Source organism: Aspergillus pseudotamarii, assembly GCF_009193445.1.
Source record: "Aspergillus pseudotamarii strain CBS 117625 unplaced genomic scaffold BDV38scaffold_96, whole genome shotgun sequence".
NCBI classification, from domain to species: Eukaryota; Fungi; Ascomycota; class Eurotiomycetes; order Eurotiales; family Aspergillaceae; genus Aspergillus; species Aspergillus pseudotamarii.
In genome coordinates this window covers 61,713-75,477 of record NW_022475110.1, presented here as the reverse complement: position 1 = coordinate 75,477, position 13,765 = coordinate 61,713, and the positions used below count along the sequence as shown (strand labels likewise).

General features: G+C 48.2%; 5 protein-coding genes across 5 annotated transcripts; 3 read left to right on the top strand and 2 right to left on the bottom strand.

Annotated features, from left to right (window-relative positions):
• Positions 1–2: 2 nt before the first annotated feature.
• On the top strand, positions 3–1,351 carry BDV38DRAFT_228160 (uncharacterized protein). Its single transcript, XM_032052893.1, has 2 exons — positions 3–266; positions 343–1,351. The coding sequence occupies exons 1-2, from the start codon at positions 211–213 to the stop codon at positions 1,160–1,162; spliced, it is 876 nt and encodes a 291-aa protein (XP_031907964.1). The 5' UTR covers positions 3–210; the 3' UTR covers positions 1,163–1,351.
• BDV38DRAFT_228157 (phosphatidylinositol-3,5-bisphosphate binding protein HSV2) lies at positions 1,352–3,141 on the bottom strand. The gene is made up of 5 exons (XM_032052892.1): positions 2,845–3,141; positions 2,733–2,771; positions 2,554–2,651; positions 2,128–2,484; positions 1,352–2,071 (listed from the first exon to the last, which is right to left on the bottom strand). The coding sequence occupies exons 1-5, from the start codon at positions 2,951–2,953 to the stop codon at positions 1,541–1,543; spliced, it is 1,134 nt and encodes a 377-aa protein (XP_031907963.1). The 5' UTR covers positions 2,954–3,141; the 3' UTR covers positions 1,352–1,540.
• Positions 3,142–4,809: 1,668 nt separating this feature from the next.
• On the top strand, positions 4,810–6,362 carry aspA (putative septin AspA; the record flags this gene model as incomplete). The annotated part of the gene is made up of 6 exons (XM_032058056.1): positions 4,810–4,830; positions 5,005–5,080; positions 5,151–5,267; positions 5,326–5,413; positions 5,470–6,072; positions 6,131–6,362. The coding sequence occupies 6 exons, from the start codon at positions 4,810–4,812 to the stop codon at positions 6,360–6,362; spliced, it is 1,137 nt and encodes a 378-aa protein (XP_031907962.1).
• An 858-nt stretch (positions 6,363–7,220) lies between these two features.
• Positions 7,221–11,632, bottom strand: rom2 (putative Rho guanyl nucleotide exchange factor (Rom2)). Its single transcript, XM_032052891.1, has 3 exons — positions 8,361–11,632; positions 7,866–8,297; positions 7,221–7,811 (listed from the first exon to the last, which is right to left on the bottom strand). The coding sequence occupies exons 1-3, from the start codon at positions 11,424–11,426 to the stop codon at positions 7,731–7,733; spliced, it is 3,579 nt and encodes a 1,192-aa protein (XP_031907961.1). The 5' UTR covers positions 11,427–11,632; the 3' UTR covers positions 7,221–7,730.
• Positions 11,633–12,444: 812 nt separating this feature from the next.
• BDV38DRAFT_288264 (V-type proton ATPase proteolipid subunit) lies at positions 12,445–13,365 on the top strand (the record flags this gene model as incomplete). The annotated part of the gene is made up of 8 exons (XM_032061013.1): positions 12,445–12,495; positions 12,564–12,581; positions 12,640–12,652; positions 12,721–12,770; positions 12,871–12,983; positions 13,044–13,128; positions 13,186–13,271; positions 13,323–13,365. The coding sequence occupies 8 exons, from the start codon at positions 12,445–12,447 to the stop codon at positions 13,363–13,365; spliced, it is 459 nt and encodes a 152-aa protein (XP_031907960.1).
• Between the last annotated feature and the right edge of the window lie 400 nt (positions 13,366–13,765).

Genomic DNA, 13,765 nt, shown 5'->3' with positions numbered 1-13,765 from the left:
TCGCCGTTCTTGCGGGTGGGACCTCCCGCGGAGGCCGCCCGTGATTGATCTCTTTGCAGCTTAGTCCCGCTCCCCGAGACGTGGTAGCTATCTATCTTTTGCGCCAGAAAGATCTACCCCAGCACGTTCAGCTATATACAGGTCTACTCTCCTTCTGTAAGCGTGACATATGCTTATCTCGCTCACTCACTCGGAAGTCGCATCGTAATAATGAACGCTATCCGTCAGATCCAGTCGCTCAATAAGCGCGAACTTGAAAATGCAATGTGCGTGGTACTTTTGCTCTAGATTGGAATCCCGTCCCCCAAAGGATATCCTGCTAACACTAGTTAACTGATACAGCCCACCTGAAGCGTCCTGGCACGCCGATTACCGAGACACAGCATACATCTACATTGGTGGTCTGCCATTCGACCTCTCCGAGGGTGATATTGTGACCATATTCTCGCAGTATGGCGAACCAGTTCACGTGAACCTTGTGCGCGATAAAGAAACTGGAAAGAGTCGAGGATTTGCATTTCTAAAATATGAAGACCAGCGCAGCACAGACCTTGCCGTTGATAACTTGGGTGGATCCACAGTTCTGGGAAGAACGTTGCGCGTGGACCACGTGAGATATAAGAGGAGAGATGATGAAGAGGAAGGGGATAATGTCGCAAAACTGATGGGCGACGCAGTCGCTAAGAGCGCAGATGATGGGGATACAGATGATGAGCGACGAAGGCAGAGAACGAGAAGAACCGGTGAAGACGAGTCCCGAAGACGACCTCTATTGAAGGAAGAGAAGGAGCTTGAGCAGTTAATGGTGAACCACGATGAAGAGGATCCGATGAAGGAATATCTCATACAGGAGAAGAAGGAGGAAATAGCGCGAGCACTGGAGAAGTTTAGCCGAGAAAAACCATCCCGCAGACGAGAATCTAGTAGGGAAAGGTCGAGTCGCCATCATCGTCACCGCCACCATCGCCGCCGGCATGATGAAGACCGCCCCCGTTCACGGGAGAGGGGTACCCGAAATCGACGGTCGCGCTCGAGAGAAGAGCGATCTTATAGGGACAGATCGCCAGCAAGGAAGGAGAGAACCTACCGAGATAGGACGCCAGTGGGATCGCGATCGCCAGAACCACGGCGGAATCGAGATAGAGAGGACCGACACCGATAAATTTCTAACATGTGGTAATGCTTTCTATAAAGAGGTGACAGATTTGGTCATATTCTCTACATGGTCGCTGGGGCACAATTGATGAGCCGCTAGCTTAGAGCCAGATGCCCATCATCTTAATGATGAAAGAATGCACGGATCAGCCAAAGCGTGGGATAACAGCCACCAATTGAAGTAGATGCCCTGACATCCGTTATCTGCCATGTGCAGAAAAGAGCCTGTCAGGTCTCATACTGCGACGTTGACCTCAAGCATTTGCCAGACAAATGGTCCTTTTGCTTGTAACGGGAACAAACACCATTGTCCCAGAAAGACGCGTATAAGTAGTACTCTTAATGCTAGACCTCTTTCCCGCATAATGTTGCGGAGAACTCCACTTCAACTGCCTCCTAAGTATCTTTTCCAGCCTTCCCTCATACAGTAGCGCTTTCCATCGCCGTCTTCACGAAGGACGAACTTCTCCCAGCGTCCGTCCCTGCCTGATCCCAGAACGAGAATTGTTTGGTCGTCGGGCCATCCTATCACACCTTTAAGAGGTCTCCCAAATGAGGTCCCAAGAGGTGGCACATAATGAGAACCTGGTGCCGATTCGTCGCCAATCTCAAAAGGAGCACTTGCAAAAGAGTAAACATCAGAGAAAACCCTGGGAAGCAGCGGGATTTTCCCAAGGATGCCCCATTTCTGGTTCGTTCCCTCTTCCGATGATTGGGATGCTAGTGGATTGCGATGCGAAGGGTTTCGTGGGTGAGGGAGATCAAAGACGTGTAATGTAGACTTGTCTGATGTTACGGCTAATAAATTGTTCGAAGGCGAGATGGCGAGAGAGAATATCACTGCCTGATCGACCCCCCGCCGTAGTTCAGCCATTTTCGTGCAATTGCTGGTGGAGAATACCCGCACCAGAGTCCCCTAATGTAGTAGTTAGTGATAGATCTATTTTATAGTCAAGGGTTCGCGGATGATACCATTTCACTCGCTGTTGCAAGCACCTCTCCATCCGGGCTCAGCGTCATAGCACGTAATGGCGAGCTGTGGGCAGGTATGATGCTGACGTTCCCTGTTTCTAGCTCAACTAATTGTACTTGCCCGGGAGACCGTCCAGGGAAAGCAAGCAGCTTCTGCCCCAAGCAGGCTAGGCCCATCGGATTATCTGTTGTTTCAAAGACAGATAGCTTTTGCGGGGGGTTTGAAAATGCGAAGATGTGGATGCTGTTCAGTAAAGCGACGACAATTCGCGATTTTGACAATCGGACGCCCAGTACAGAGGTACGGAACTCTAGAGTAATGACTGCTTTCTGTTTGGCATCGTCCCAGATAGCCAGCTATGGAGATGCGTCATGAGTACACAAAAGCCGAGTGTTGCAGTGCTAGAAACGTGGTAGTCTACCCACCTTGTTTTGGGGAAATTTAGGTTGCCTTCCTCCACCGACGATGGCTAAGTAGTTTGTCTGTCCAAGCATTACCGCGACACCGATACCTGCATTGAAGTCTACAAGATACATGAAATTAGCGGCATTGAGGCGACTACACGGACCGGGCTTGGGTATGAAGGCCAACGGAGCTTGCATACCTCTTGATACTTTCAGCTCACAAGGGTCGGCATCAAAGACTACAACGGGTCATTCTGCTCTCAGCTTGGTTATTCCCCCAAGGTAATTCTGATGCGTAATTAGAAGACATACCACAGAAACCCGTATCAAGGCCAACAGAAAAACAGCTGTTGTCATTATTGAAGGTCGCGGAAAGGGAGAATGGCCCCACGGATTCATCAATAACCTGCCGGGTATTCATGATGCTAATTATAACGAAGGGTTATCGAGCCAGGAGACTGAAACCGATGCTATAACGGAAAGTACCCAAGTAGATATTGAGTGCATTCAGGCAGCTTTATCACCTCTAAATAGCAGAGGTCACCAACTGGATTACTAACCAGGAACGTTGATGTTGAGTTGAGGGAGGCATTCGCTGGCTCAGGCAAGATGAGTTGGTCTCCCCCGGATTAGGTATGGGAAGAGTATGATGAAACAAACAGCCAATGAGTCGATGGCCGCCAGGCCTAGGTTCAGGTTACTAAGTTGTACATCCACCACCACCACCACAAGTTCAAATCCCGCCCTTATCGTTTCTTTTCCTCTCACCCAACGTTGCTCTTTCTTTCTGCGTCTCAGATTGACCCTCCACGGACCATGACCGTGCCATCATTGCATGGATGGGACGTTGCCTTTTTAGGCTAAGATTGATTTTAAGTTACATCCTAACTATTCATGGTAATTTTCGGGTTACATTTCTCTGCCTATATTTTAACGTCATCTACTCTGTCTGCACGTACATGCGCACTTTTCTTGGAAGACCGTACCCTATCTAACTACAGTGTGAGGACTATGTGGATACTAACGGGTCAGTAGTAGTCGTGCTACAGACGCCGTACGTATATATCTAGGACTTTTGAATGATATAACTACTATATTCCCCGGATTACAACAGGTACACCTATAGAAGCTTAAGCTGATGAAGATTAGCTGCCATTCTCCAAGTATATCAATGCAATACCAAAATCTATCACTAGTGCCCCTGTGCGCATCTCCACTGGAGATCGAGTGAGCACTACATAGAGTTATTGTTGCCCTAACGGAAGAAAGCCCGAAATAGATCTCGAGGAAAATTCAAGAATGACGGCAGTAGCTAGTGCTACAGAGACCATTGTCTTGTATCACCTAGAGTATGAAGAAAATACCCATTTGTTTTTCAGAGATCAAAGAGTTGTGTTCATTGAAGTATTAAAGCTTCCTGCCTAAACGGCCATTAGGTTGTACTGTGTATTGTATGTATGTACCGGGCGCGTTTTCAGTACCATTTGAGCGGTCCGCAGCGACCCACTGCTTCTTCCATTGGATGTCCCTCAACCCCTGAAAAGGATATGGACTGGGGGGACTCAGAAATGGCCGGATCAAGCCAATAAAGTATGAATTCAACAATGCACAGGGCTATTGTAAAAAAAAAATATATGAGAATGAGACGAGTTCTGGCCCAATGCTAAGCTTAGCCATCTACTAGGTATCCTCATCTGTCACAATTGCGATTCTACTCGTAAATGGAGAGCAATAATTGATGATCCTCATGTCCATATCGGACAGGTAAATTATTGAGAAGCCAGGTACCTGTCGAAGGTACCTGACAATACGGTACCGGTTCTGTTCATAAGTGAAATTGAACCTGGAGAAGCGAACGGTAGACGTGATTGGCCTGGGAGAGCTCAGAACTTGAAAAGGAAAGGGGTGGTAGCGCTCCTGTAGCGATGGTTGTATCAATGATACAGTGTTTGTATAGTACATGATACCATACAGGGACAGCCTGAGTGCCTTACTGTACCGGAGCTAAACTAAACAAACTAAGGGAGAACCACTTTCCCCCTAATGGGCGAAGTAAGGTAACGTCTCTCTTCCTCTCACTCCAACTTGTCTGCTGCTCATTCGACCTCAGGAGAGCAGCGATTTATCCCATCCTCCATTCACCTTCTTCTCCCGGTCCTTTCCTTAGCCAAAACCACTTTTTGTGCTTAGCCGCTCGCTTTCTTCCTTCAACTTCCTTCTCTTCTTTCTTATCCTCCCCCCCTTTTCTCCCCACGTTCTCTCCTTATTTAGCCCACCATGTCGTCGGCTCTCAACGCGGTATGTTACTTGTTTCCCCTTTCCACACTCGCTCCTTAACCATATCAACCTTTTGCCCCTTCTCGACCTTCACCAAACGTACAATTATCCCTGAATGGGTCTCTCTCTCTAGACTCTACTACCCAATCTACTTCACATGAGTTACTGATCATGAGTTCAATGTCCTATAAACAGATCAAGCTCCGTCGCAAGAAGAATGTCAAGAAGGGTATCCAGTTCTGTTTGATGGTCTGTGGTGCTAGCGGAACTGGTGCGTATTGGAATTGCCCCATACTCTACTCAACTCCTGTGTGGGAACTGACCAATCGCTATTCTGACAGGCCGTACTACCTTCGTCAACACTCTCTGTGGAAAGCAAGTTCTGGAGGGCAAGGACGCTGATGATGCTGCCAATGCTCATGTTGAGGAGGGTGTCCGCATTAAGCCGGTTACGGTCGGTAAGTCGATATTCGAATCGACATTGGAATGTATGGATGCTAATTGGGCGGCCCGAAGAGCTTGAATTGGATGACGAAGGCACCCGAATCTCTCTCACTATTGTCGATACCCCCGGATTTGGCGACCAGATTGATAATGAAGCAAGGCATGTGAACGCCGCTAGTGCTGGATTCGCCGCTTGCAAGACTGACCGGTTTACAGCTTTGGTGAGATTGTTGGATACCTTGAGCGCCAGTACGATGATATCCTTGCCGAAGAATCTCGAATCAAGCGAAACCCCCGCTTCAGGGACAACCGTGTCCACGTCCTTTTGTACTTCATCACACCGACTGGCCATGGCCTCCGTGAGCTGGATATCGAATTGATGAAGCGTCTTTCGCCTCGTGTCAACGTCATCCCCGTCATCGGAAAGGCTGACTCCCTCACTCCTGCCGAACTGGCCGAGTCCAAGAAGCTGATCATGGAGGATATTGAGCATTACCGCATCCCTGTCTATAACTTCCCTTACGATATTGAGGAGGATGATGAGGATACCGTGGAGGAGAACGCCGAACTGCGTGGGCTTATGCCGTTTGCCATCGTTGGCTCTGACGACTTCGTGGAAATCGATGGCCGGAAAGTACGAGCCAGGCAATATCCTTGGGGTGTTGTTGAGGTTGAAAACCCTCGCCACTCTGATTTCTTGGCGATCCGAAGTGCTCTTCTTCACAGCCACCTTGCGGATTTGAAGGAGATCACCCACGACTTCCTCTACGAAAACTACCGTACTGAGAAGCTTAGTAAGAGCGTTGACGGTGCCACTCCGTACGTTATCCACTCCTTCCCTTGCGCTAATGTTGCAGGATACTGACCCCTCTAGCAGTACCCAAGATTCGTCGATGAACCCAGAAGACCTAGCATCACAGTCTGTCCGCCTGAAGGAAGAACAACTCCGTCGTGAGGAGGAGAAACTCCGCGAGATCGAACTCCGGGTGCAGCGTGAGATTGCTGAGAAGCGCCAGGAATTGCTGGCTCGTGAGAGCCAGCTGAGGGAGATCGAGGCTCGTATGGCACGGGAGTCTAGCAGCCAGGACGTCGCCAATGGTGATGCTTAATTCAAACTTGTCAGAGACTAGTCTTACGTGCGCATTTGGCACCGACCGTGTCGACGTAATGGAATTTATGGCGCGGCGGTTGTATCCAATGGGGTTAATATTGATTTTCTTATTCACGTTAATAACTTCGTTTGAGAGGGGGGAAAGGGAAAATGCAACGCTCGTTGATTGACTGGCGCCATTCTTCCCTTTCCTACAAAGAGGGATTCGGACAAGAGGCGATGAAAACTTTGCTGCAGTTCCCCACCTACTTTTCCGGCTCTCAATGATTTCTTCTATGCCTTCTTCCATTCGGCTGGGGCCTTGTCTCGTTTCGCAGCCCGTGTTTGTGATGCTCGGGGTCAAAGATAACATCTTTTAATCGTTGACAATTGTCACTGGAGCACCTGCATAACTTCCTTCCTTTTGCCATCTTATATACTTCTTTTTTGTTTTTTTTTATCTCTTCCGCCCTTTGTTCCTTTTTGACTCTTATCATCAATGACACCTGTCCCAATCTCAGCAGCGCAGCAAGATTCCCTCTTTTGTCATTTTATCATTTGTGTTGTGGCTTACGTCTTGTCTCTTATTATTCTATGTCTCCTAGTTGAATAGTAGTACATCAGGAAGAAAAGTACCTTACAGCTCGTATGGCTGGCGTAGGTCGCATACAAGGATTGATGATGCAAGGTAAAAATGCCAAGAGCCGGTGTAGGTCTGGACCACACACTGGATCTTTTAACAAACTTCCTAGATTTCAATGTTTCTGATCCTTATCCCTCTAGTTCGACTGATCCGGAACTGCTAGAGGCCACAGAGCCGATTACAGTTCTATCGCCTCCCAGCTCTTACTAAAAAAAAGGGGAAGAATGAAAAGACAGTGAAGAAGGGGAACTAATGTAATGTAGAAAGACAACCAAGAATAAGCTCAATGATAAATGGGTCAGCACCAGCTTTCCTCTCCATTGTATGTAGATTTGCTATGGGTAACTTGAATGGTATGAAGAAGACATACACCAGGTTGACATGACCTGGGGAAAGAGATTATACGTTGAATGCAAACAACATGGGCGAAAAAGGAAGAAAGAAAAGGGCACACAAGTGACAAATAACAATAAACATGTGGTATTTGCGCTTCATTGTACACAGTGGGAAGTAGATAAATAGTGGTAGATAGAAAGGCTGACTTGATACAGTTCAAATCAATAACATAGAGGTATTAGAAAGGAGAAAGAAGATGCAAGAAGCTCATACAGAAGAGAGGAATGCCTAACGAAGCGAGATCGTATGTATGCCTTTCGGAATGACAAAAGACCGGTCTAAGAGCGATCAAAATAAACTTGAAAAAGAGCAAAAAGTTATCTCTCATTTCGTCCATCTCTGTTTCAACTACTGCTGCGGCTTGCTGTTCCAGAAATCCAAACTGGCTACTACGTCTTCACCTGTTTCGTCTTCGTAGGCGTACAGTATCTAGAGATAGATTAGTATAGCTGCATTGGTATGAGTTACTCTTGTTCGACATACCTCTCTCGTGGAGGAATGCAGCATGCGAATGTTCTTCCCAGTCATGATGTGGATCAGCTCACTCGTCTCGAAGTGTCTGATTTCTATGAAGTTCGGTTCGAAAGCGAGGATATAAGGGTAGGAGAGTGCGAAGGCATTGGGATTACCCTCCCATGAAATCCTCCAGTCCTGACGAGCACGCCAGCCATTGCGGTTGACAAAGAATGAGAAGTCGCTGTAGTTGAGAAGAAATTCGCCGTTCATTCGTTCGATATGAATGGGTTTAACATTTTCCTTGCGTGCCACAAAGTCTAGGGAAGTGTCGGCTTGATCTAGGAGAGACTGTGTCTCGGTCGTCTCAAGACTAACAACCTCAAAACCACGGGCACAGCCAACGCAGAGCGTGGAACGGAGAAAATGAATTGAGGAGGATTCGGCGGGGATATAATATTCCTAGAAGTGTTGTTAGAATGATATCAGAAGGTATATTGCACTGATTGCAAGGAGTATACGAACTTTGAAGAGTTTTAAGGTGTCTTGACCACTCTGGAACATCTTCAACTTTTTCTTTCCCTTTGCCAGGTTGTCCATGGGCTCGTATACCTTGATAGTAGTTGACAGAGCAGAAGTTTTGACAGAGCAGACCAGATGGCGACCAAGTCCAATACCAGCTTTGAAGAAATTCGCATGGCCTTGAATCTTCTTGGGCCTCTTCGCTATTGTGTTCTGGCCCTCTCCTATATCAAGCACTTCCATCGGATAAGAGAACAGAGTTTTGTTCGCCAAGACTAAGAGCAGTTGATACTCTTCTAGAGTGTCAATTTGAGTTACCTGGCTGACATCCAAGACTCGCCTTGGCTTCGCAGACTTATCCCTTGGCCAACGCTCCGAGAGATAAATGCCACTATCTGTACCGTACACCAACTTTCTACCACCGTCGACAGGGACAAGGCAATTTACCCGATTGACTGCCGTGAAGAAATTCTCACAGAGCACGGTCTTGTTGTAGAAGTTGCTGTTCCGCTCCCTCAATTTTCTCTGTTGTTCTTCCACCAGTTCAATGAATTTCCGTCTTTGCATGGGGGAGGTGGCATAAAGAGTTTGTTCGTAACCGCCTTTGCCAAGATGTCTGAAGGTTATAGGAAGCCCATCTTTTGTGTTTGGCGGATTCACGGTTGCTTTATTTGGGAGCAGACTAGATGAGGGTCTTTTCGCGAGTCCCGCCCTAGGTATTACCTCGTCCATCTGCGCAATGACCAGGAGTTCTAGAGGAATCGGCTTCCGATAGACTCGATACTCCTCGCGCTTGTTCACAACCTTGATTCTCACCAGTAAAACAGCATGGTCAAAAAGGTATGCGGTGACCTCGGAGGTGTCAGTCGGTGTCTTCCGGAAAGCCATTTTTGTCAGCATCTGACGGTTCTCCTCAGTAAGCTTCAAGTCGACATAGTCACCAGGGTTAACAAATCTTAGAGCTCCATTGAGCTGAACGAGGTTGAAATGGTTCTCAGCTCTTCCACTCTCAGCGTTAACGCGGGACAAGAAATCCTTGATAAGCTTGATAGCTTTGGGAATATCTTCTTTGTCGGGGTTATCATCCGCCGTGTTTTTCACAACCTGTTCAAGTAGTAGTGGATATCTTGCGAGACGGGTGGTCGGTTTGGTCAGGTATCCATTCAGTTCTAGCTTTCGTGACTCCTTCAGTCGCTCGGTTTCTTCCACAAACCTCGCAAAGGCTGGATTAGACGCCTTCTCTTTCTCGAACTCGTACTTTCCGTAGAGTTGATTCGCGCCGTATTTGATAAACGGGTCGAATCGTGGAACATGTTGCAGGAATATATCGCCAACTCTCTTCACTACGTGACTTTCCTTTTGTCTGGCATTGAGAGCTTCAGCCAAACCGCCGTTAACTTTCAGGACCTCCAAGCAGTTTCCAAATACTGTACGGATGAACTTTTCTCGTCGGTGTTCTGGAATGGGTGAAATGTTTGTGTTGCCAGCAGAACGCAAAGGCCTCATCCAGAAATCTCGCAGATACTCCAAATCCTTGACAAAATCGCGTTCTGTGTACATAATCTCGAAGATAATTTCTTGTCGTTTCTTTTCGCGATCATCGATGCTATCGGAGACTTCCTTTGGGACCATGTTAATCCATAATTTCTGATTGTCATTATCATCATCGTCTCCATGTAAGCTTCCTTTGGACGCAGACGACCGCAATCCCGGTTGCAGTTTGAGATTCAGTCGTGCCTGCTGCTCCAGTCTTCTGGGGCACGCAATTGAGTAGCATAAGCTGTCGCGATTACAAGTCGGTGCATAACACTCAGTGAGAAGAGTGAAAACTCCGTTGACTGCAGAACTGGGCGCTTGGGGCGCTTCCCCTGCCACGCTTTCTTTGAATGCATAGAACTCACCAGGGGAATCTCGAAGACGACGATGGGCGTACGTCACTTCGTGGAAAAACTTCTGAGCATCCAGGGCACGCCCTAGAAGAAGAGCTAGATTCCGATCGTTCGTCTTGATGATGTAGCTAATCAAGTCCACCGCATCTGCGCCAGTAAAGGTGCTGAAATAAGTTATATCGTTTTTTTGTCGCTCAGTAAGCACAATTTTCTCGTAGAAGGCATCAGCAACCCGCGAAAGCAAAGCTGGATAAACCAATGGCACCTTGCTTTTACGGGAGTTGCTCGCCACAAGAGTTGTCTGGCTTTGCATACTCGTTCGATCTGCCACTGCCGTCGAAGCCATTGACATGGAGCGTGAGGTCGTCGAACCATCACTCGGTGGCCGCGGCCTGCCATCGGCATTATGGGCGGCAGCTGGGTCCATGTCTGGCCGAGAAGAAGGCGGTTGGCTAGAGCCCGAAGGCTGTCTTCGAGTAGGGATTACTCTCCCTGTGCTCGTGGTATGGTTGTATTCCGAGCGATCAGTCGAATAAGAAGTCAATGACATAGCGCGCTCGTTTCCATGCCTCTCCGGCACAACTCGTCCCTGTGCAGTCATTGGGGCTGCAGGGTTGTACGGCTGTTGGCGAAAAGCGCTTGCAGAAGTATGATTAAAGCTACTAGGTGGTGGTTGATATAGTGGCGGTCCTCCCATTCTTGCCATTGACCTTGATCTGTAAGCATCTGAATTCAGTGCAGGGGGTGGCACCGGCCGGCCATATCCTTTTGCATCCGGATATTGTGCTGCTGGGCTCGGCCGTGAGTCTAGCCGTTGGGGCTGAGGATAAGCGAAGCGTCCAGGGTACGGTCGCGGAGCATTCTGGGGAGACTGGGAAGTCATAGTCGCGGACCCAGGGTACGCTTGATAGTATCCGTTCGGGGCACCGGCTGGATGTCCATTCGGAACCTGGCGTGTCGGTGGTGGTGGACCTCTCTGCATCTGGGGATGCGGCACGTGTGACGACATAGTGTGAGCCCTGTCTTGAGAAAATTGGGGAGTTTGTGAAGTCATTGTCTGAGAGCGGCCAGGCGGTGGTGCCCCACCAAATATCTCAGAAAATGCAGCATCTCGTTGGAAAGATGAAGGATGTCCGTAAGGCCGGTAGTTCCGGCCTTGATGGCCTCCAAGGTCGGCCATATTTGATCTTCCCTCGTTTTCTCTTTGACCCTGATCTCCAGGCTTATTCGGATAGAATGGAGGAATAAGATGACGACTAGCGAGTGTACCGGAAGGGTGAACTCAGACCCTGGTGCAGCGAAAGGGTATCGGAACCGGCGTGGAGAGCGTGCAGAGCGTCGCGAGATGATCGTTGGGAATCGTGGAGAAAGGAGGAGGGACAAGGGAAGAAAGAAAAAGAAATGTAGGCAAGAGAAAATGATACTCCACAGACGGTAATTTATAATCAAATAAGAGAAGAATAAAATTCAATAAGAAAGAAATTTCCTAGACACAAAATAACCCCGAGCGTATCATGCCTCAATGGGGAGGCTTCGGTCCTGAGACGATTTCAAAGCCTTGGACGAAGGTGTTGACAAGACCGCGTGGTGTGTTAACGATGGAAGTGCGCTACTAAGGAGCCTTGAGCGCAACGGCAAGCCAGGGCCCCCTGTAAGTTCATAGCCTTAGCATCCTCCCTCGGGACTAGTTCGATCGAGGCGAGATAGATGTGAGTCCAGACTGTGGGTGACAAGAGAACGGACCAGACTATATGAAAGTTGGGGGGGAAAGAGGGGAGGAGCGGGGGGTGGAGGGTATTTGGAAGGGGAGTATGTATGGGAAGTGGTGAAGAATGGTCCGTCCGTCATGGAAAAGCACGGGGGTTGTTGGGTTGAACAGGCACATGTCAGACTTAACCCGGATAGGCCAGGAGTGTGGCTCTCAGTGCGGCTGGTACGGTGGCCCGGACGAGCAACTTAGGACAGACAACATCCTACTACTAGTAACCAGACCGACCTTAGTTCGTAGTCTTCAAGGTAAATGTTCTTCTGAGCTGCAACAACTTTGGTTCTCAACGGAGTATCCCTTTAGTCGCGCGTGCATTTCATTACCTTTCCCTTTATTGAGGTTCATTTCATTTCTGATCCTGTCTCTTTCCCCCCGGTCTTTTGTTTGTCCTTTCCTCATCTCCTCCATTTACCATCGGAACCTGGTCACAATGGTGGTGGATAGCGAGTTGGCGCCAAAGTTCGCCCCCTTCTTCTCCTTTGTAAGTGAAATCACTTGCAACGCGATCATACCTGATACCCTAGGAATTCGCTGACTTCTTGTCTCCAGGCAGGGATAGCTGCAGCTGTGAGTACTCCGTGAATGTCCCCCGACATCTGACTGTTCTCTAACGGCCTCTCGAAAGATGATCTTCGGATGTATGTCTACACTTGAGTATTAAATGGTAGCGATCATACGGAAAATTGGGATACTTACACACCTTAAGCAATGGGTGCAGCATATGGAACCGCTAAGTCCGGCATTGGTATCTCGGGTGTGGGAACGTTTAGGTCGGATCTTATCATGAAGGCATGAGTGACATTTCCATCCAAAACTATCTAGCGATACCATTGGCTTGTCTTGCTGACTGAAGTAGTCGTTGGTTCCGGTCGTTATGTCTGGTATTATCGCGGTGTACGGCCTTGTCATTGCAGTCCTCATCGCACAGGACATGCAACCACCTCCGCTACCAAGGATGAGCTTATATACGTACGTCCAATTTGCGAATTGCGTCTCAGTCTGGAAGTAGTATACTGACGGCACACCAAGTGGGTTCATGCACCTTGCATCAGGACTGTCGGTTGGCCTCGCAGGCATGGCTGCCGGATACACTATTGGAATTGTTGGAGATGCGGTAAGCGGTCTTTGCACGGCTATGTGTACGTCTTCACACTTCTAACAACTAGTCAAGGGTGTACGTGCGTACCTACAGCAATCTCGGGTCTACGTCGGGATGATCCTTATCCTCATCTTCGGCGAAGTGCTTGGTCTCTACGGGTATGTTGCTATTGTTATACATGAATATGAATATGACGCTAACTGTGATAGACTTATTGTGGGCCTGATCCTGAATTCTAAGAGCCACCCTTAAACTGAGTTAAGGCATTGTATTTTGATATTCGATATGTTGGCGACTTGCACTTGACTGCTTTACCAACCTCCTTGAAATTCATCTATACCAAGGGCCCACCACTTCGGATCATGGGTTATTTAGACGACTGCGAAGGCAGCAGCGATCTGCTTCCCCTTCTGCGGCCACGCTTTGAGTGTCCCTCGCGGGTGTTCCGGTTGGAACATCATCCCCTTTTAGCCTTCGGGAGACTGTACTAGTATATGCCTACACGCTTTGGATAACAATGACAATATTGAATCTTATACTTTGTGTTTTTAAGTGAATGCAGTCTATCTTCTTGCTTCTTTCGCATAATCAAAGCAACATATGGAAACAAAAAGACCGGCACTCGGGTGTGGGTAACAGTGGATGCGACCGA

Excerpts from the sequence above, each read along its gene's own strand:
- BDV38DRAFT_228160 (XM_032052893.1), top strand. The coding sequence starts at position 211 with ATGAACGCTATCCGTCAGATCCAGTCGCTCAATAAGCGCGAACTTGAA. Across the intron at positions 267-342 it reads CGCGAACTTGAAAATGCAAT|CCCACCTGAAGCGTCCTGGC; the intron begins GTGCGTGGTACT and ends TAACTGATACAG.
- BDV38DRAFT_228157 (XM_032052892.1), bottom strand. The coding sequence starts at position 2,953 with ATGAATACCCGGCAGGTTATTGATGAATCCGTGGGGCCATTCTCCCTT. Across the intron at positions 2,652-2,732 it reads TGAGCTGAAAGTATCAAGAG|ACTTCAATGCAGGTATCGGT; the intron begins GTATGCAAGCTC and ends TGTATCTTGTAG. Across the intron at positions 2,485-2,553 it reads CTAAATTTCCCCAAAACAAG|CTGGCTATCTGGGACGATGC; the intron begins GTGGGTAGACTA and ends GCATCTCCATAG.
- rom2 (XM_032052891.1), bottom strand. The coding sequence starts at position 11,426 with ATGGCCGACCTTGGAGGCCATCAAGGCCGGAACTACCGGCCTTACGGA. Across the intron at positions 8,298-8,360 it reads ACACCTTAAAACTCTTCAAA|GAATATTATATCCCCGCCGA; the intron begins GTTCGTATACTC and ends CAACACTTCTAG. Across the intron at positions 7,812-7,865 it reads TGCATTCCTCCACGAGAGAG|ATACTGTACGCCTACGAAGA; the intron begins GTATGTCGAACA and ends ATCTATCTCTAG.